Consider the following 15,882-nt stretch of genomic DNA (forward strand, 5'->3'; position numbering starts at 1 on the left):
TGTCAGAAGTGCCAACAGTGTCAGAAGCACCAACAGTGAACCACAGCAGAAGCACCAAAGTGTCAGAAGTGCCAACAGTGGCAGAAGCACCAACAGTGTCAGAAGCACCAACAGTGTCAGAAGTGCCAACAGTGGCAGAAGCACCAACAGTGTCAGAAGTGCCAACAGTGCGAAGTGCCAACAGTGACAGAAGCACCAACAGTGTCAAGCACCAACAGTGCCAGAAGTGCCAACAGTGGCAGAAGCACCAACAGTCAACAGTGGCAGAAGCACCAACAGTGTGAGAAGCACTAACAGTCAAAGACCAACAGGCCAGAAGTGCCAACAGTGGCAAAAGCACCAACAGTTAGAAGTGCCACAGTGTCAGAAGTGCCAACAGTGGCAGAAGCACCAACAGTGTCAGAAGCACCAACAGTGTCAGCACCAACAGTGCCAGAAGTGCCAACAGGCAAAAGCACCAACAGTGTCAGGTGCCAACAGTGGCAGAAGCACCAACAGTGTCAGAAGCACCCAACAGTGTCAGAAGTGCCAACAGTGTCAGAAGTGCCAACAGTGTCAGAAGTGCCAACAGTGACAGAAGCACCAAAAGTGTCAGAAGTGCCAACAGTGTCAGAAGTGCCAACAGTGGCAAAAGCACCAACAGTGTCAGAAGTGCCAACAGTGTCAGAAGTGCCAACAGTGGCAGAAGCACCAACAGTGTCAGAAGCACCAACAGTGTCAGAAGCACCAAAAGTGTCAGAAGTGCCTACAGTGGCAGAAGCACCAACAGTGTCAGAAGTGCCAACAGTGGCAGAAGCACCAACAGTGTCAGAAGTGCCAACAGTGACAGAAGAACAGTGTCAGAAGCACCAACAGTGTCAGAAGTGCCAACAGTGTCAGAAGCAATTCAGAAGTGCCAACAGTGACAGAAGCACCAGAAGTGCCAACAGTGGCAAAAGCACCAACAGTGTCAAAAGCACCAACAGTGTCAGAAGCACCAACAGTCAGAAGTGCCAACAGTGACAGAAGCAACCAAAGTGTCAGAAGTGCCAACAGTGGCAGAAGCACCAACAGTGTCAGAAGCACCAACAGTGTCAGAAGTGCCAACAGTAGCAAAGCACCAACAGTGTCAGAAGTGCCAACAGTGGCAGAAGCACCAACAGTGTCAGAAGCACCAACAGTGTCAGAAGTGCCAACAGTGGCAAAAGCACCAACAGTGTCAGAAGTGCCAACAGTGACAGAAGCACCCAAAGTGTCAGAAGTGCAAACAGTGTCAGTGCCAACAGTGGCAAAAGCACCAACAGTGTCAGAAGTGCCAACAGTGGCAGAAGCACCAACAGTGTCAGAAGCACCAACAGTGTCAGAAGTGCCAACAGTGTCAGAAGCACCGTGTCAGAAGTGCCTACAGGCAGAAGCAATCAAATGTGTCAGAAGTACCAACAGTGGCAGAAGCACCAACAGTGTCAGAAGTGCCAACAGTGGCAGAAGCACCAACAGTGTCAGAAGTGCCAACAGTGACAGAAGCACCAACAGTGTCAGAAGCACAACGTGTCAGAAGTGCCAACAGTGGCAAAAGCACCAACAGTGTCAGAAGTGCCAACAGTGAGCAGAAGCACCAAAAGTGTCAGAAGTGCCAACAGTGGCAAAAGCACCAACAGTGTCAGAAGTGCCAACAGTGGCAGAAGCACCAACAAGTCAGACACACCAACAGCCAGAAGCACCAACAGTGTCATAAGCACCAACAGTGTCAGAAGTGCCAACAGTGGCAAAAGCACCAACAGTGTCAGAAGTGCCAACAGTGACAGAAGCACCAAAAGTGTCAGAAGTGCCAACAGTGTCAGAAGTGCCAACAGTGGCAAAGCACCAACAGTGTCAGAAGTGCCAACAGTGGCAGAAGCACCAACAGTGTCAGAAGCACCAACAGTGTCAGAAGTGCCAACAGTGTCAGAAGCACCAAAAGTGTCAGAAGTGCCTACAGTGGCAAATGCACCAAAAGTGTCAGAAGTACCAACAGTGGCAGAAGCACCAACAGTGTCAGAAGTGCCAACAGTGGCAGCACCAACAGTGTCAGAAGTGCCAACAGACAGAAGCACTAACAGTGTCAGAAGCACCAACAGTGTAAGTGCCAACAGTGGCAAAAGTACCAACAGTGTCAGAAGTGCCAACAGTAACAGAAGCACCAAAAGTGTCAGAAGTGCCAACAGTGGCAAAAGCACCAACAGTGTCAGAAGTGCCAACAGTGGCAGACACCAACAGTGTGAAGCACTAACAGTGTCAGAAGTGCCAACAGTGGCAAAGCACCAACAGTGTCAGTGCCAACAGTGTCAGGTGCCTACAGTGGCAGAAGCACCAAAAGTGTCAGAAGTGCCAACAGTGGCAGAAGCACCAAAAGTGTCAGAAGTGCCAACAGTGACAGAAGCACCAAAGTGTCAGAAGTGCCTACCGGGCAGAAGCACCGTGTCAGAAGTACCAACAGTGGCAGAAGCACCAACAGTGTCAGAAGACCAACAGTGTCAGAAGCACCAACAGTGTCAGAAGCACCAACAGTGTCAGAAGTGCCAACAGTGGCAAAAGCACCAACAGTGTCAGAAGTGCCAACAGTGGCAGAAGCACCAACAGTGTCAGAAGCACCAACAGTGACAAAGTGCCAACAGTGGCAAAAGCACCAACAGTGTCAGAAGTGTCAACAGTGACAGAAGCAAAGTGTCAGGTGCCAACAGTGGCAAAGCACCAACAGTGTCAGAAGTGCCAACAGTGGCAGAAGCACCAACAGTGGCAGAAGCACCAACAGTGCAGAAGCACCAAAGTCAGAAGTGCCAACAGTGGCAAAAGCACCAACAGTGTCCAGTACCAACAGTGACAGAAGCACCAAAAGTGTCGAAGTGCCACAGTGGCAGAAACACCAACAGTGTCAGAAGTGCCAACAGTGGCAGAAACACCAACAGTGTCAGAAGTGCCAACAGTGGCAGAAACACCAACAGTGCCAGAAGTGCCAGCAGGAAGCACCAAAAGTGTCAGAAGTGCCAACAGGCAGAAGCACCAAAAGGTGTCAGAAGTACCAACAGTGGCAGGCAACAGCAGAAGTGCCAACAGGCAGAAGCACCAAAGTGTCAGAAGTGCCAACAGTGGCAGAAGCACCAACAGTGTCAGAAGTGCCAACAGTGGCAGAAGCACCAAAAGTGTCAGAAGTGCCAACAGCAGAAGCACCAAAGTGTCAGAAGTGCCTACCGGGCAGAAGCACCAGTGTCAGAAGTACCAACAGTGGCAGAAGCACCAACAGTGTCAGAAGCACCAACTGTGTCAGAAGCACCAACAGTGTCAGAAGCACCAACAGTGTCAGAAGTGCCAACAGTGGCAAAAGCACCAACAGTGTCAGAAGTGCCAACAGTGGCAGAAGCACCAACAGTGTCAGAAGCACCAACAGTGTCAGAAGTGCCAACAGTGGCAAAAGCACCAACAGTGTCAGAAGTGTCAACAGTGACAGAAGCACCAAAAGTGTCAGAAGTGCCAACAGTGGCAAAAGCACCAACAGTGTCAGAAGTGCCAACAGTGGCAGAAGCACCAACAGTGGCAGAAGCACCAACAGTGTCAGAAGCACCAACAGTGTCAGAAGTGCCAACAGTGCCAGGCAACAGTGGCAAAAGCAGTGTCAGAAGTACCAACAGTGACAGAAGCACCAAAAGTGTCAGAAGTGCCAACAGTGGCAGAAACACCAACAGTGTCAGAAGTGCCAACAGTGGCACAAACACCAACAGTGTCAGAAGTGCCAACAGTGGCAGAAACACCAACAGTGCCAGAAGTGCCAACAGTGGCAGAAGCACCAAAAGTGTCAGGCACAGTGGCAGAAGCACCAAACGTGTCAGAAGTACCAACAGTGGCAGAAGCACCAACAGTGTCAGAAGTGCCAACAGTGGCAGAACCACCAAAAGTGTCAGAAGTGCCTACAGTGGCAAAAGCACCAACAGTGTCAGAAGCGCAGTGACAGAAGCACCAAAGGGTCAGAAGTGCCAACAGTGGCAGAAGTGCCAAAGTGGCAAAAGCACCAACAGTGTCAGAAGTGCCAACAGTGGCAGAAACACCAACAGTGTCAGAAGTGCCAACAGTGGCAGAAGCACCAAAAGTGTCAGAAGTGCCAACAGTGGCAAAGCACCAACAGTGTCAGAAGTGCCAACAGTGGCAGAAACACCAATGCAACAGAAGCACAGTGTCAGGTGCCAACAGTGGCAGAAACACCAACAGTGTCAGAAGTGCCAACAGTGGCAGAAACACCAACAGTGTCAGTGCAACAGTGACAGAAGCCAAAGTTTCAGAAGTGCCAACGCAGAACACCAACAGTGTCAGAAGTGCCAACAGTGGCAGAAACACCAACAGTGCCAGAATTGCCAACAGTGGCAGAAGCACCAAAGTGTCAGAAGTGCCAACAGTGGCAAAAAGCACCAACAGTGTCAGAAGTGCCAACAGTGGCAAAAGCACCAACAGTGTCAGAAGTGCCAACAGTGGCAGAAGCACCAAGTGTCAGAAGTGCCAACAGTGGCAGAAACACAGTGTCAGAAGTGCCAACAGGCAGAAACACCAACAGTGTCAGAAGTGCCAACAGTGACAGAAGCACCAAAGTTTCAGAAGTGCCAACAGTGGCAGAAACACCAACAGTGTCAGAAGTGCCAACAGTGGCAGAAACACCAACAGTGCCAGAATTGCCAACAGTGGCAGAAGCACCAAAAGTGTCAGAAGTGCCAACAGTGGCAAAGCACCAACAGTGTCAGAAGTGCCAACAGGCAAAAGCACCAACAGTGTCAGAAGTGCCAACAGTGCAGAAGCACCGTGTCAAAAGTGCCAACAGTGGCAAAAGCACCAACAGTGTCAGAAGTGCCAACAGTGGCAGAAACACCAACAGTGCCAGAATTGCCAACAGTGGCAGAAGCACCAAAAGTGTCAGTATGCCACCAGTGGCAGAAGCACCAACAGTGTCAGAAGTGCCAACAGTGGCAGAAACACCAACAGTGCCAGAATTGCCAACAGTGGCAGAAGCACCAAAAGTGTCAGAAGTACCAACAGTGGCAGAAGCACCAACAGTGTCAGAAGTGCCACCAGTGGCAGAAGCACCAAAGTGTCAGAAGTGCCAACAGTGGCAGAAGCACCAAAAGTGTCAGAAGTACCAACAGGCAGAAGCACCAACAGTGTCAGAAGTACCAACAGTGGCAGAAGCACCAATCAGGTCAGAAGTGCCACCAGTGGCAGAAGCACCATCAGTGCCGGAAGTGCCAACAGTGGCAGAAGTGCCAACAGTGGCAGAAGTGCCAACAGTGGCAGAAGTGCCAACAGTGGCAGAAGTGCCAACAGTGGCAGAAGTGCCAACAGTGGCAGAAGCACTAACAGCGGCAGAAGTGCCAACAGTGGCAGAAGTGCCAACAGTGCCAGAAGCACCAACAATGCAGAAGTGCCACCAGTCAGGTGCCAACAGTGGCAGAAGTGCCAACAGTGGCAGAAGTGCCAACAGTGGCAGAAGCACCAACAGCGGCAGGCACCAACAGCGGCAGAAGTGCCAACAGTGGCAGAAGTGCCAACAGTGGCAGAAGTGCCAACAGTGGCAAGAAGCACCAACAGCGGCAGAAGTGCCAACAGTGGCAGAAGTGCCAACAGTGGCAGAAGTGCCAACAGTGGCAGAAGCACCAACAGCGGCAGAAGTGCCAACAGTGGCAGAAGTGCCAACAGTGGCAGAAGTGCCAACAGTGGCAGAAGCACCAACAGTGTCAGAAGTGCCAACAGTGGCAGAAGCACCAACAGTGCCGTGGCCAACAGTGGCAGAAGCACCAACAGTGCCAGAAGTGCCAACAGTGGCAGAAGCACCAACAGTGGCAAAGTGCCAACAGTGGCAGAAGCACCAACAGTGGCAGAAGTGCCAACAGTGGCAGAAGTGCCAACAGGTCAGAAGCACCAACAGTGGCAGAAGTGCCAACAGTGTCAGAAGCACCAACAGTGCCAGAAGCACCAACAGTGGCAGAAGCACCAACAGTGTCAGAAGTGCCTACAGTGGCAGAAGCGCCAACAGTGGCAGAAGCGCCTACAGTGGCAGAAGCGCCAACAGTGGCAGAAGCGCCAACAGTGGCAGAAGTGCCAACAGTGGCAGAAGTGCCAACAGTGGCAGAAGTGCCAACAGTGGCAGAAGTGCCAACAGTGGCAGAAGCACCAACAGTGGCAGAAGCACCAACAGTGTCAGAAGTGCCAACAGTGGCAGAAGTGCCAACAGTGGCAGAAGCACCAACAGTGCCAGAAGCACCAACAGTGGCAGAAGTGCCAACAGTGGCAGAAGTGCCAACAGTGGCAGAAGTGCCAACAGTGGCAGAAGTGCCAACAGTGGCAGAAGCGCCAACAGTGGCAGAAGCACCAACAGTGCCAGAAGCACCAACAGTGGCAGAAGCACCAACAGTGGCAGAAGCACCAACAGTGTCAGAAGTGCCTACAGTGGCAGAAGCGCCAACAGTGGCAGAAGCGCCTACAGTGGCAGAAGCGCCAACAGTGGCAGAAGCGCCAACAGTGGCAGAAGTGCCAACAGTGGCAGAAGCACCAACAGTGGCAGAAGTGCCAACAGTGGCAGAAGTGCCAACAGTGGCAGAAGCACCAACAGTGGCAGAAGCACCAACAGTGGAGAAGCGCCAACAGTGTCAGAAGTGCCAACAGTGGCAGAAGTGCCAACAGTGGCAGAAACACCAACAGTGCCAGAAGCACCAACAGTGGCAGAAGTGCCAACAGTGGCAGAAGTGCCAAAGGTGGCAGAAGTGCCACCAGTGGCAGAAGTGCCAACAGTGGCAGAAGCACCAACAGTGCCAGAAGTGCCAACAGTGGCGAAGTGCCACCAGTGGCAGAAGTGACAACAGTGGCAGAAGCACCAACAGTGCCAGAAGTGACATCAATGGCAGAAGCACCAACAGTGGCAGAAGTGCCAACAGTGCAGAAGCACCAACAGTAGTGCCAACAGTGCCAGACGTGCCAACAGTGGCAGAAGCACCAACATGCATGCAGAAGTGCCAACAGTGGCAGAAGCACCAACAGTTGAAGTGCCAACAGTGGCAGAAGCACCAACAGTGCCAGAAGCACCAACAGTGCCAGAAGCACCAACAGTGCCAGAAGTGCCAACAGGCAGTGCCAACAGGCAGAAGTGCCAATATGGGCAGAAGCACCAACAGTGCCAGAAGTGCCAACAGTGCCAGAAGTACCAACAGTGCCAGAAGTGCCAACAGTGCCAGAAGTGCCAACAGTGGCAGAAGCACCAACAGTGGCAGAAGCACCAACAGTGGCAGAAGTGCCAACAGTGGCAGAAGTGCCACCAGTGGCAGAAGTGCCAACAGTGGCAGAAGCAGCAACAGTGCCAGACGTGCCAACAGTGGCAGAAGCACCAACAGTGCCAACAGTGCCAGAAGTGCCAACAGTGGCAGAAGCACCAACAGTGCCAGAAGTGCCAACAGTGGCAGAAGCACCAACAGTGCCAGAAGCACCAACAGTGCCAGAAGTGCCAACAGGGCAGAAGTGCCACCAGTGGCAGAAGTGCCAACAGTGGCAGAAGCACCAACAGTGCCAGAAGTGCCAACAGTGGCAGAAGCACCAACAGTGCCAGAAGCACCAACAGTGCCAGAAGTGCCAACAGTGGCAGAAGTGCCACTAGTGGCAGAAGTGCCAACAGTGGCAGAAGCACCAACAGTGCCAGAAGTGCCAACAGTGGCAGAAGCACCAACAGTGCCAGAAGTGCCAACAGTGGCAGAAGTGCCAACAGTGGCAGAAGCAGCAACAGTGCCAGAAGTGCCAACAGTGGCAGAAGCACCAACAGTGCCAGAAGTGCCAACAGTGGCAGAAGCACCAACAGTGCCAGAAGTGCCACAGGCAGAAGTGCCAACAGTGGCAGCAACAGCAGAAGGCCAACAGTGGCAGAAGCACCAACAGTGCCAGAAGTGCCAACAGTGGCAGAAGTGCCAACAGTGGCAGAAGCACCAACAGTGCCAGCACGGGCAGAAGCACCAACAGTGCCAGAAGTGCCAACAGTGGCAGAAGCTCAAAGCAACCAACAGTGGCAGAAGTGCCAACAGGCAGAAGCACCAACAGTGCCAGAAGTGCCAACAGTGCCAGAAGTGCCAACAGTGGCAGAAGCACCAACAGTGCGCGAAGTGCCACCAGTGGCAGAAGGCCAACAGTGGCAGAAGAACCAACAGTGCCAGAAGTGCCACAGTTCCAGAAGTGCCAACAGTGTCAGAAGTGCCAACAGTGGCAGCACAACAGTGGCAGAAGTGCCAACAGTGGCAGAAGCACCAACAGTGGCAGAAGTGCCACAGTGGCAGAAGTGCCAACAGTGTCAGAAGCACCAACAGGCAGAAGCGCCAACAGTGGCAGAAGTGCAACAGTGTCAGAAGCACCAACAGTGCCAGAAGCACCAACAGTGCCAGAAGCATCAACAGTGGCAGAAGCACCAACAGTGGCAGAAGCACCAACAGTGTCAGAAGTGCCTACAGTGGCAGAAGTGCCAACAGTGGCAGAAGCGCCTACAGTGCAGAAGTGCCAACAGTGGCAGAAGCGCCAACAGTGGCAGAAGTGCCAACAGTGGCAGAAGCACCAACAGTGGCAGAAGTGCCAACAGTGGCAGAATTGCCAACAGTGGCAGAAGCACTAACAGTGCCAGAAGCACCAACAGTGTCAGAAATGCCAACAGGGCAGAAGTGCCAACAGTGGCAGAAGCACCAACAGTGCCAGAAGCACCAACAGTGGCAGAAGTGCCAACAGTGGCAGAAGTGCCAACAGTGGCAGAAGTGCCACCAGTGGCAGAATGCCAACAGTGGCAGAAGCACCAACAGTGCCAGAAGTGCCAACAGTGGCAGAAGTGCCACCAGTGGCAGAAGTGACAACAGTGGCAGAAGCACCAACAGTGCCAGAAGTGCCATCAGTGGCAGAAGCACCAACAGTGGCAGAAGTGCCAACAGTGGAGCGCCAACAGTGCCAGAAGTGCCAGCAGTGCCAGAAGTGCCAACGGTGGCGAAGTTGCCAACGGTGCCGGGGAAGTGCCCAACGGTGGGGGTGCCAGCGGTGGCAGAAGCACCAGCGGTGGCAGAAGTGCCAACAGTGGCGAAGCACCAACAGTGCCAGAAGTTACCAACAGTGGCAGAAGTGCTTAACGGTGCCAGAAGTGCCACCAGTGGCAGAGATTGCCAACCTTGGCCGAAGCACCAACAGTGCGGGGGTGCCAACAGTGGCAGAAGCACCAACAGTGCCAGATGTGCCAACGGTGCCAGAAGTGCCAACAGTGCCAGAAGTGCCAACAGTGCCAGAAGCACCAACAGTGCCAGAAGTGCCAACAGTGGCAGAAGCACCAACAGTGCCAGAAGCTGCTGTTGAAGTGCCAACAGTGGCAGAAGTGCCAGTGGCAGAGATTGCCAGCAACAGTGGCAGAAGCACCAACAGTGCCAGAAGTGCCAACAGTGGCAGAAGCACCAACAGTGCCAGAAGTGCCAACAGTGCCAGAAGTGCCAACAGTGGCAGAAGCACCAACAGTGCCAGAAGCACCAACAGTGCCAGAAGTGCCAACAGTGGCAGAAGCACCAACAGTGCCAGAAGCACCAACAGTGCCAGAAGTGCCAACAGTGGCAGAAGTGCCACCAGTGGCAGAAGTGCCAACAGTGGCAGAAGCACCAACAGTGCCAGAAGTGCCAACAGTGGCAGAAGCACCAACAGTGCCAGAAGTGCCAACAGTGCCAGAAGTGCCAACAGTGTCAGAAGTGCCAACAGTGGCAGAAGCACCAACAGTGCCAGAAGTGCCAACAGTGCCAGAAGCACCTACAGTGCCAGAAGTGCCAACAGTGGCAGAAGTGCCACCAGTGGCAGAAGTGCCAACAGTGGCAGAAGCACCAACAGTGGCAGAAGCACCAACAGTGGCAGAAACGTTCCACCCTCTTCATCTACCCTTCCACTCCTGACTTTTCAGCTGACTCACCATCCCCAGTATACGGTCGGCCACCTGACTCACCATCCCCAGTATACGATCGACCACCTGACTCACCATCCCCAGTATACGGTCGGCCACCTGACTCACCATCCCCAGTATACGGTCGGCCACCTGACTCACCATACTCAGTATACGGTCGGCCACCTGACTCACCATCCCCAGTATACGATCGACCACCTGACTCACCAACCCCAGTATACGGTCGGCCACCTGACTCACCATCCCCAGTATACGATCGACCACCTGACTCACCATCCCCAGTATACGGTCGGCCACCTGACTCACCATCCCCAGTATACGATCGACCACCTGACTCACCATCCCCAGTATACGATCGACCACCTGACTCCGTAAACGGTCGGCCACCTGACTCACCATACTCAGTATACGGTCGGCCACCTGACTCACCATCCCCAGTAAACGGTCGGCCACCTGACTCACCATCCCCAGTATACGATCGACCACCTGACTCACCCCATCATCCAAGGACGACTTGGCTGCCTCGCGACCTTGACTTTGAAATGGCAGTTTCTTGTTTGCTCAAAGTGGCGTCCAGTCGTGGTATTTATGGCGCTGTTCCATTTTAGAGGAGTCGTTTGTCGCGGGTGTGGGTGAATGTGTCGTGTGTTTCCCTGCCACCACCAACACACTTTGTCCTTGCTACAAATTAAAGCTTTTTCTCCTACTTTTTTTTCGCGTTTGAATTTAAGTTAGGTTAGTTTACGTTAGGTTACGTTACGTTACGTTAGGTTAGGTTAGGTTACGTTAGGTTAGCATTAGGATGTATAATCAACTGGCGAAATAAGTTGAAGTTCCAAATCTCGTTGTCTAGAGAAATATTCCATCATTTGTGGATATATGCTTACACACGCACACACACACACACATACATACATACATACACACACACACACATACATACATACACACACCTTCATTAACTGTGTACTAAATAAACAATGGCGTTATACACAGACAGCAACACATCTCTAAGTGACAAAATAATTCTAGTTAGTGGTTGATGTTCTACTTATTATTGTTAGTGGTTGATGGTCCACTTATTATTGTTAGTGGTTGATGGTCCACTTATTATATTTAGTGGTTGATGGTCCACTTATTATTGTTAGTGGTTGATGTTCTACTTATTATTGTTAGTGGTTGATGGTCCACTTATTATTGTTAGTGGTTGATGGTCCACTTATTATATTTAGTGGTTGATGGTCCACTTATTATTGTTAGTGGTTGATGGTCCACTTATTGTTGTTAGTGGTTGATGTTCTACTTATTATTGTTAGTGGTTGATGTTCTACTTATTATTGTTAGTGGTTGATGGTCCACTTATTATTGTTAGTGGTTGATGGTCCACTTATTAATGTTAGTGGTTGACTGCTCCACTTATTATTGTTATTCGTTGATGGTCCATTTATTATTGTTAGTGGTTGATGGTCCACTTATTATTGTTAGTGGTTGATGCTCCACTTATTATTTTTAGTGGTTGATGCCCCTGTTGTTAGTGGTTGATGCTTCTATTGTTAGTGGTTGATGCTCTTCTTATTATTGTTAGTGGTTGATGCTCCACTTATTATTGTTAGTGGTTGATGGTCCACTTATTATTTAGTGGTTGATGGTCCACTTATTATTGATAGTGGTTGATGGTCCACTTATTATTGATAGTGGTTGATGCTCCACTTATTATTAATAGTGGTTGATGCTCCACTTATTATTAATAGTGGTTGATGCTCCACTTATTATTGGTAGTAGTTGATGGTCCTTATTATTGATAGTGGTTGACGCTCCACATACTAGTTTCAGCTCCTCGTCACAGCTTCGAGGCGCCCTTGGTCGACCATCACCTCAACCACCGCTAAAACCACCAACATAACTCAGGCGGATATTGTTGTCTAACTTCTCGAAGCAGAAATATTACGGTCGTCAAAACTCTTCTCGCCTAAGAGAGAGAGAGAGAGAGAGAGACGGAACGAGAAAAATATAAATATGTGGAAAGAGATAGAGAGAGGGAAAGAGACGGAGAGAACGAGAGGCTTAAGGTGGAGAGCGAAACTGATAAAAAATGGCAGATGGAAAAGGGTAGATTGATTACTAGACAGACAGATATTGAGTGAGTGAGATTGAGAGAGACATTGATGGATCGAGAAGGTGCGTGAGAGAGAGAGAGAGAGAGAGAGAGAGAGAGAGAGAGAGAGAGAGAGAGAGAGAGAGAGTGTTCCCGTCTGCCTGCCGCTTCTCTCCCTCCTCCCCGCTTAGTTTACACCGCCATTCTAAATCTTTCGTCCTTAATCAAATTTATGGGAATCGTAGGCGTGAATTTCCCTAACAAGGCTGAGAGAGAATTTTGACATTATATTACGGCCACTGACAGAAGTTACGGCTAAAAATACGTCGTGTTTTTTGTTTTCGACTAAATATTTTGAAATTTACAGCGAGTTATATTACAGAAGGGGAGAATATTTGAGGATCTACACCATTATAGGAGAATTATCTTAATTGTTAGTATATTGGGAGTAAATCGCGTATCTTCGTATCACACTTAGGAAGGTATTTGTGTGTGTATCTCGTGTTAATTTATGTGCTAGTTTTCTTTTATTGTTATTAACCCTTTAGAGGGCAGGACTTCCTGAAAGCTTAATAAAATCGTCTTGCGTTAGTTAAAATAAAATACCTACAATACGTGCTACGTTACCCTCTAATGGGATAGTAATATGATCACTGCATTATTGTCATAATTTTTGGCTATTGATATTTTGTTGTTATTATTATTATTATTATTATTATTATTATTATTATTATTATTATTATTATTATTATTATTATTATTATTATTATTATTATTATTATTATTATTATTATTATTATTATTATACATAATTAAAATAAAAAAATACTACTACTATTAATAATAATAATAAACAGACCATCATTTGTACAGTATGCTGTGATGTATCAAATTAAAGCCTCGCCAGCATATTTCCCTAAAGACACGCTTGAAAATTGCACTGCCAGACCAGTGACCTAGATGACCAGTCTCCCTTGAGGCTATTGTGAGTGTGTGAGAGAGAGAGAGAGAGAGAGAGAGCGAGCACTATTCCCTCCCTGATTACAAACTTGTGTAGGTTGTATATTTGGTGCATAAACTAATTTAAACTAAAGCATAAGTTTATTATAAAAAAAAGTAATGTTACACCACAAACAGTGAAGATACCACGACCTGGATGGTGCCGTGTGTGTGTGTGTGTGTGTGTGTGTGTGTGTGTGTGTGTGTGTGTGTGTGTGTGTGTGTGTGTGTGTGTGTGTGTGTGTGTGTGTGTGTGTGTGTGTGTGTGTGTGTGTATAAGTGAGCGATGTAGTGTCAGGTGTATGAATGAGTGATGTAGTGTCAGGTGTATGAGTGAGCGATGTAGTGTCAGGTATATGAGAGCGATGTAGTGTCAGGCGTATGAGTGAGTGATGTAGTGTAAAGTTAGACCAAAAAAAAAAAACTACAAAAATTCTAAAACTATTCCGTGGTTGCATAACGATTCAATAACAAGTTACCATTCTAATTAACCTAAACAAATTGGGCATCTCAGCTGAGGTTTAATTTACACCCAGTGCCAACATCCATAACTCCCAGGTGACACTTGTACCTGGATGTGAGTGTTTATTACATCCACCTATAATAGTGAGAGTCATTCACCTGAGGCTCACCATCACCTATACCACCACATATATATATATATATATATATATATATATATATATATATATATATATATATATATATATATATATATATATATATATATATATATATATATTGTGTGTGTAAAACTTAATCTCAAACAGCTTAAATTAATCTCACCTAAAACTCTCTTAACCTAACCAAATACACGCTAACCTAATCTAATCTGACCTAATCTTACCTCTCCTAACCTTATCAATACCAAATTTACCTAACCTAAGGGAACTTAAACTAACCTAACCTTACTTCACATACCCTAACTTGACCTATCTAACTAACTTCACATAAACCTAACCTAAGTTACCTAACTAACTTCACATAAACCTAACTTAACCTACCTAACACTCTTCAAAAGCCTTAATTAATCTAATCTTGCTTCACATAAACTAGTTTAACATGTATTTTTTGCAGGTCGTTCATCGTGGTCGTCAACAGAATGCTTCAAGCTTCAGGTGATGGTGCGGTCTGCTGAGTGTGGTGAAGGGTCTCTGTGCTCAGGGAAGGGCGCCTGTTACACCAAACCTGACATGGTGAGTCTTGTACTACCCTATGTGCTAACACTTATGCTACCACCCTTGTACTACCAGATTGTACTAACACAATTGCATTCGATGGGTAAGGGGAGACAGAAATAAATGCGCTAAATTTCTTTATTCCACCCATCAAATCCACTTGTCGTCGTTGTTCGATCACGCTAATGTATTACTCGATGTATTACTATCCTTGTTGTGCTATTACTTTTGTAATTCCATTCTTGTACTATTACTAAGTCTCGGTACATACAATCAAAATAGTTTTTTTGACGTTTGGGCCCGACGAACTTCAAAATGAACACTGCGACTCCTCTTGTCTCGGTAGGGTTGTCAAAATCCTTCGTTCGTTGTCATATTGTCTCACACCAAATTGTATAGATGCTTTTTTTTATTGTGCTGTACACAAGGAGGTAATGTGGCCTTCACTACACTCGACTATCTTCATATTCCAGAGTGTAAAAGTGACCTAGGTTGTCCTCGGGCATGTTAAGCGACCATCAGGACAGAAGGTGAACACAGTCTCAACTCTGCCTCTCAAACACTGTCAGATGCAAGAACACATGACTGAAAAGATTTAATACAATACTATGGATAGTATCTCGTTAAGGTTCTCATATGACATTTGTAAATTGTCTGTGTGAGGGACGTTCATGCCGCCATTGTTAAGTTAGTGGTTGTCCTTCGTTATAATGATTGTGAGCTTGACTGTTTGTGTTGAATCTTGTAGCGTCTGATGTATTTTTATGGCTCTGAGGACATATGGTTCATACCACAGAAAAAAAGTTATATGTGCATAGCACTGACTGAAGATTTATCGGATCACCTTGAAATTAGACCCGGCAGGCTGCTTAATTCACGTCTTGAAGGTTAACCACCCTAATTCTACCTGGTGAAGTTAGGTTAAGTTAACATTAGGTTAGGTAAGTTTTAGGGTGATTCAACTTCGGGTGAAATAATCTGGTGTATCTAATCTTCAGGTGAGTCGGTTTATTTATTTTGTGTGTGTGTGTGTTCCTGAAACTACCTGAAAAGTGCCACTGCGTTCGATATGTATGACGCCCAGTTAGGTACAGTATGGATACATCATGCTAAGCCTTTGGTACACAATGAGGCAGTGTGGCCGGCACTCTACTCGACAGTTCACTTCCCAACTGTAAAATTAAGTGCCCATTGGCAGATGGGCGGACTGGGAATACACCGGGATCGAATCAGCGACCCTTAGGACAGAATGTCTCTGTATTCACTTGTCCATCGTACACCTTGCTATTTATGATCTGCAGACAGTACACTCGGCTGCCCTACACCATTAATGACCTGCTGACAATACACTAGGCTGCCACCATTAATGACCTGCAGACAATACACTAGGCTGCCCTGCACCATTAATGACCTGCGGACAATACACTCGGCTGCCCTGCACCATTAATGACCTGCTGACAATACACTAGGCTGCCCTGCGCCATTAATGACCTGCTGACAATACACTAGGCTGCCCTGCGCCATTAATGACCTGCTGACAATACACTAGGCTGCCCTGCGCCATTAATGACCTGCTGACAATACACTAGGCTGCGCTGCACCATTAATGACCTGTAGACAATACACTAGGCTGTTCTGCACCATTAATGACCTGCAGACAATTCACTAGG

At 48.3% G+C, this 15,882-nt stretch overlaps 1 protein-coding gene across 3 annotated transcripts in view; it reads left to right on the top strand.

Annotated features, from left to right (window-relative positions):
* The window catches only part of LOC121871018 (delta and Notch-like epidermal growth factor-related receptor), a 340,989-nt gene that overhangs the window by 265,420 nt on the left and 59,687 nt on the right, over positions 1 to 15,882 (top strand). For all 3 annotated transcript variants that reach the window (XM_042373072.1, XM_042373071.1, XM_042373073.1), the window contains one exon: positions 14,112 to 14,230. In XM_042373072.1, the coding sequence (XP_042229006.1) occupies positions 14,112 to 14,230 (119 nt within the window). The remainder of the gene's footprint in view (positions 1 to 14,111; positions 14,231 to 15,882) is intronic.

This window comes from Homarus americanus, unplaced genomic scaffold (assembly GCF_018991925.1).
Source record: "Homarus americanus isolate GMGI-L3 unplaced genomic scaffold, GMGI_Hamer_2.0 scaffold52512, whole genome shotgun sequence".
Taxonomy (NCBI): Eukaryota; Metazoa; Arthropoda; class Malacostraca; order Decapoda; family Nephropidae; genus Homarus; species Homarus americanus.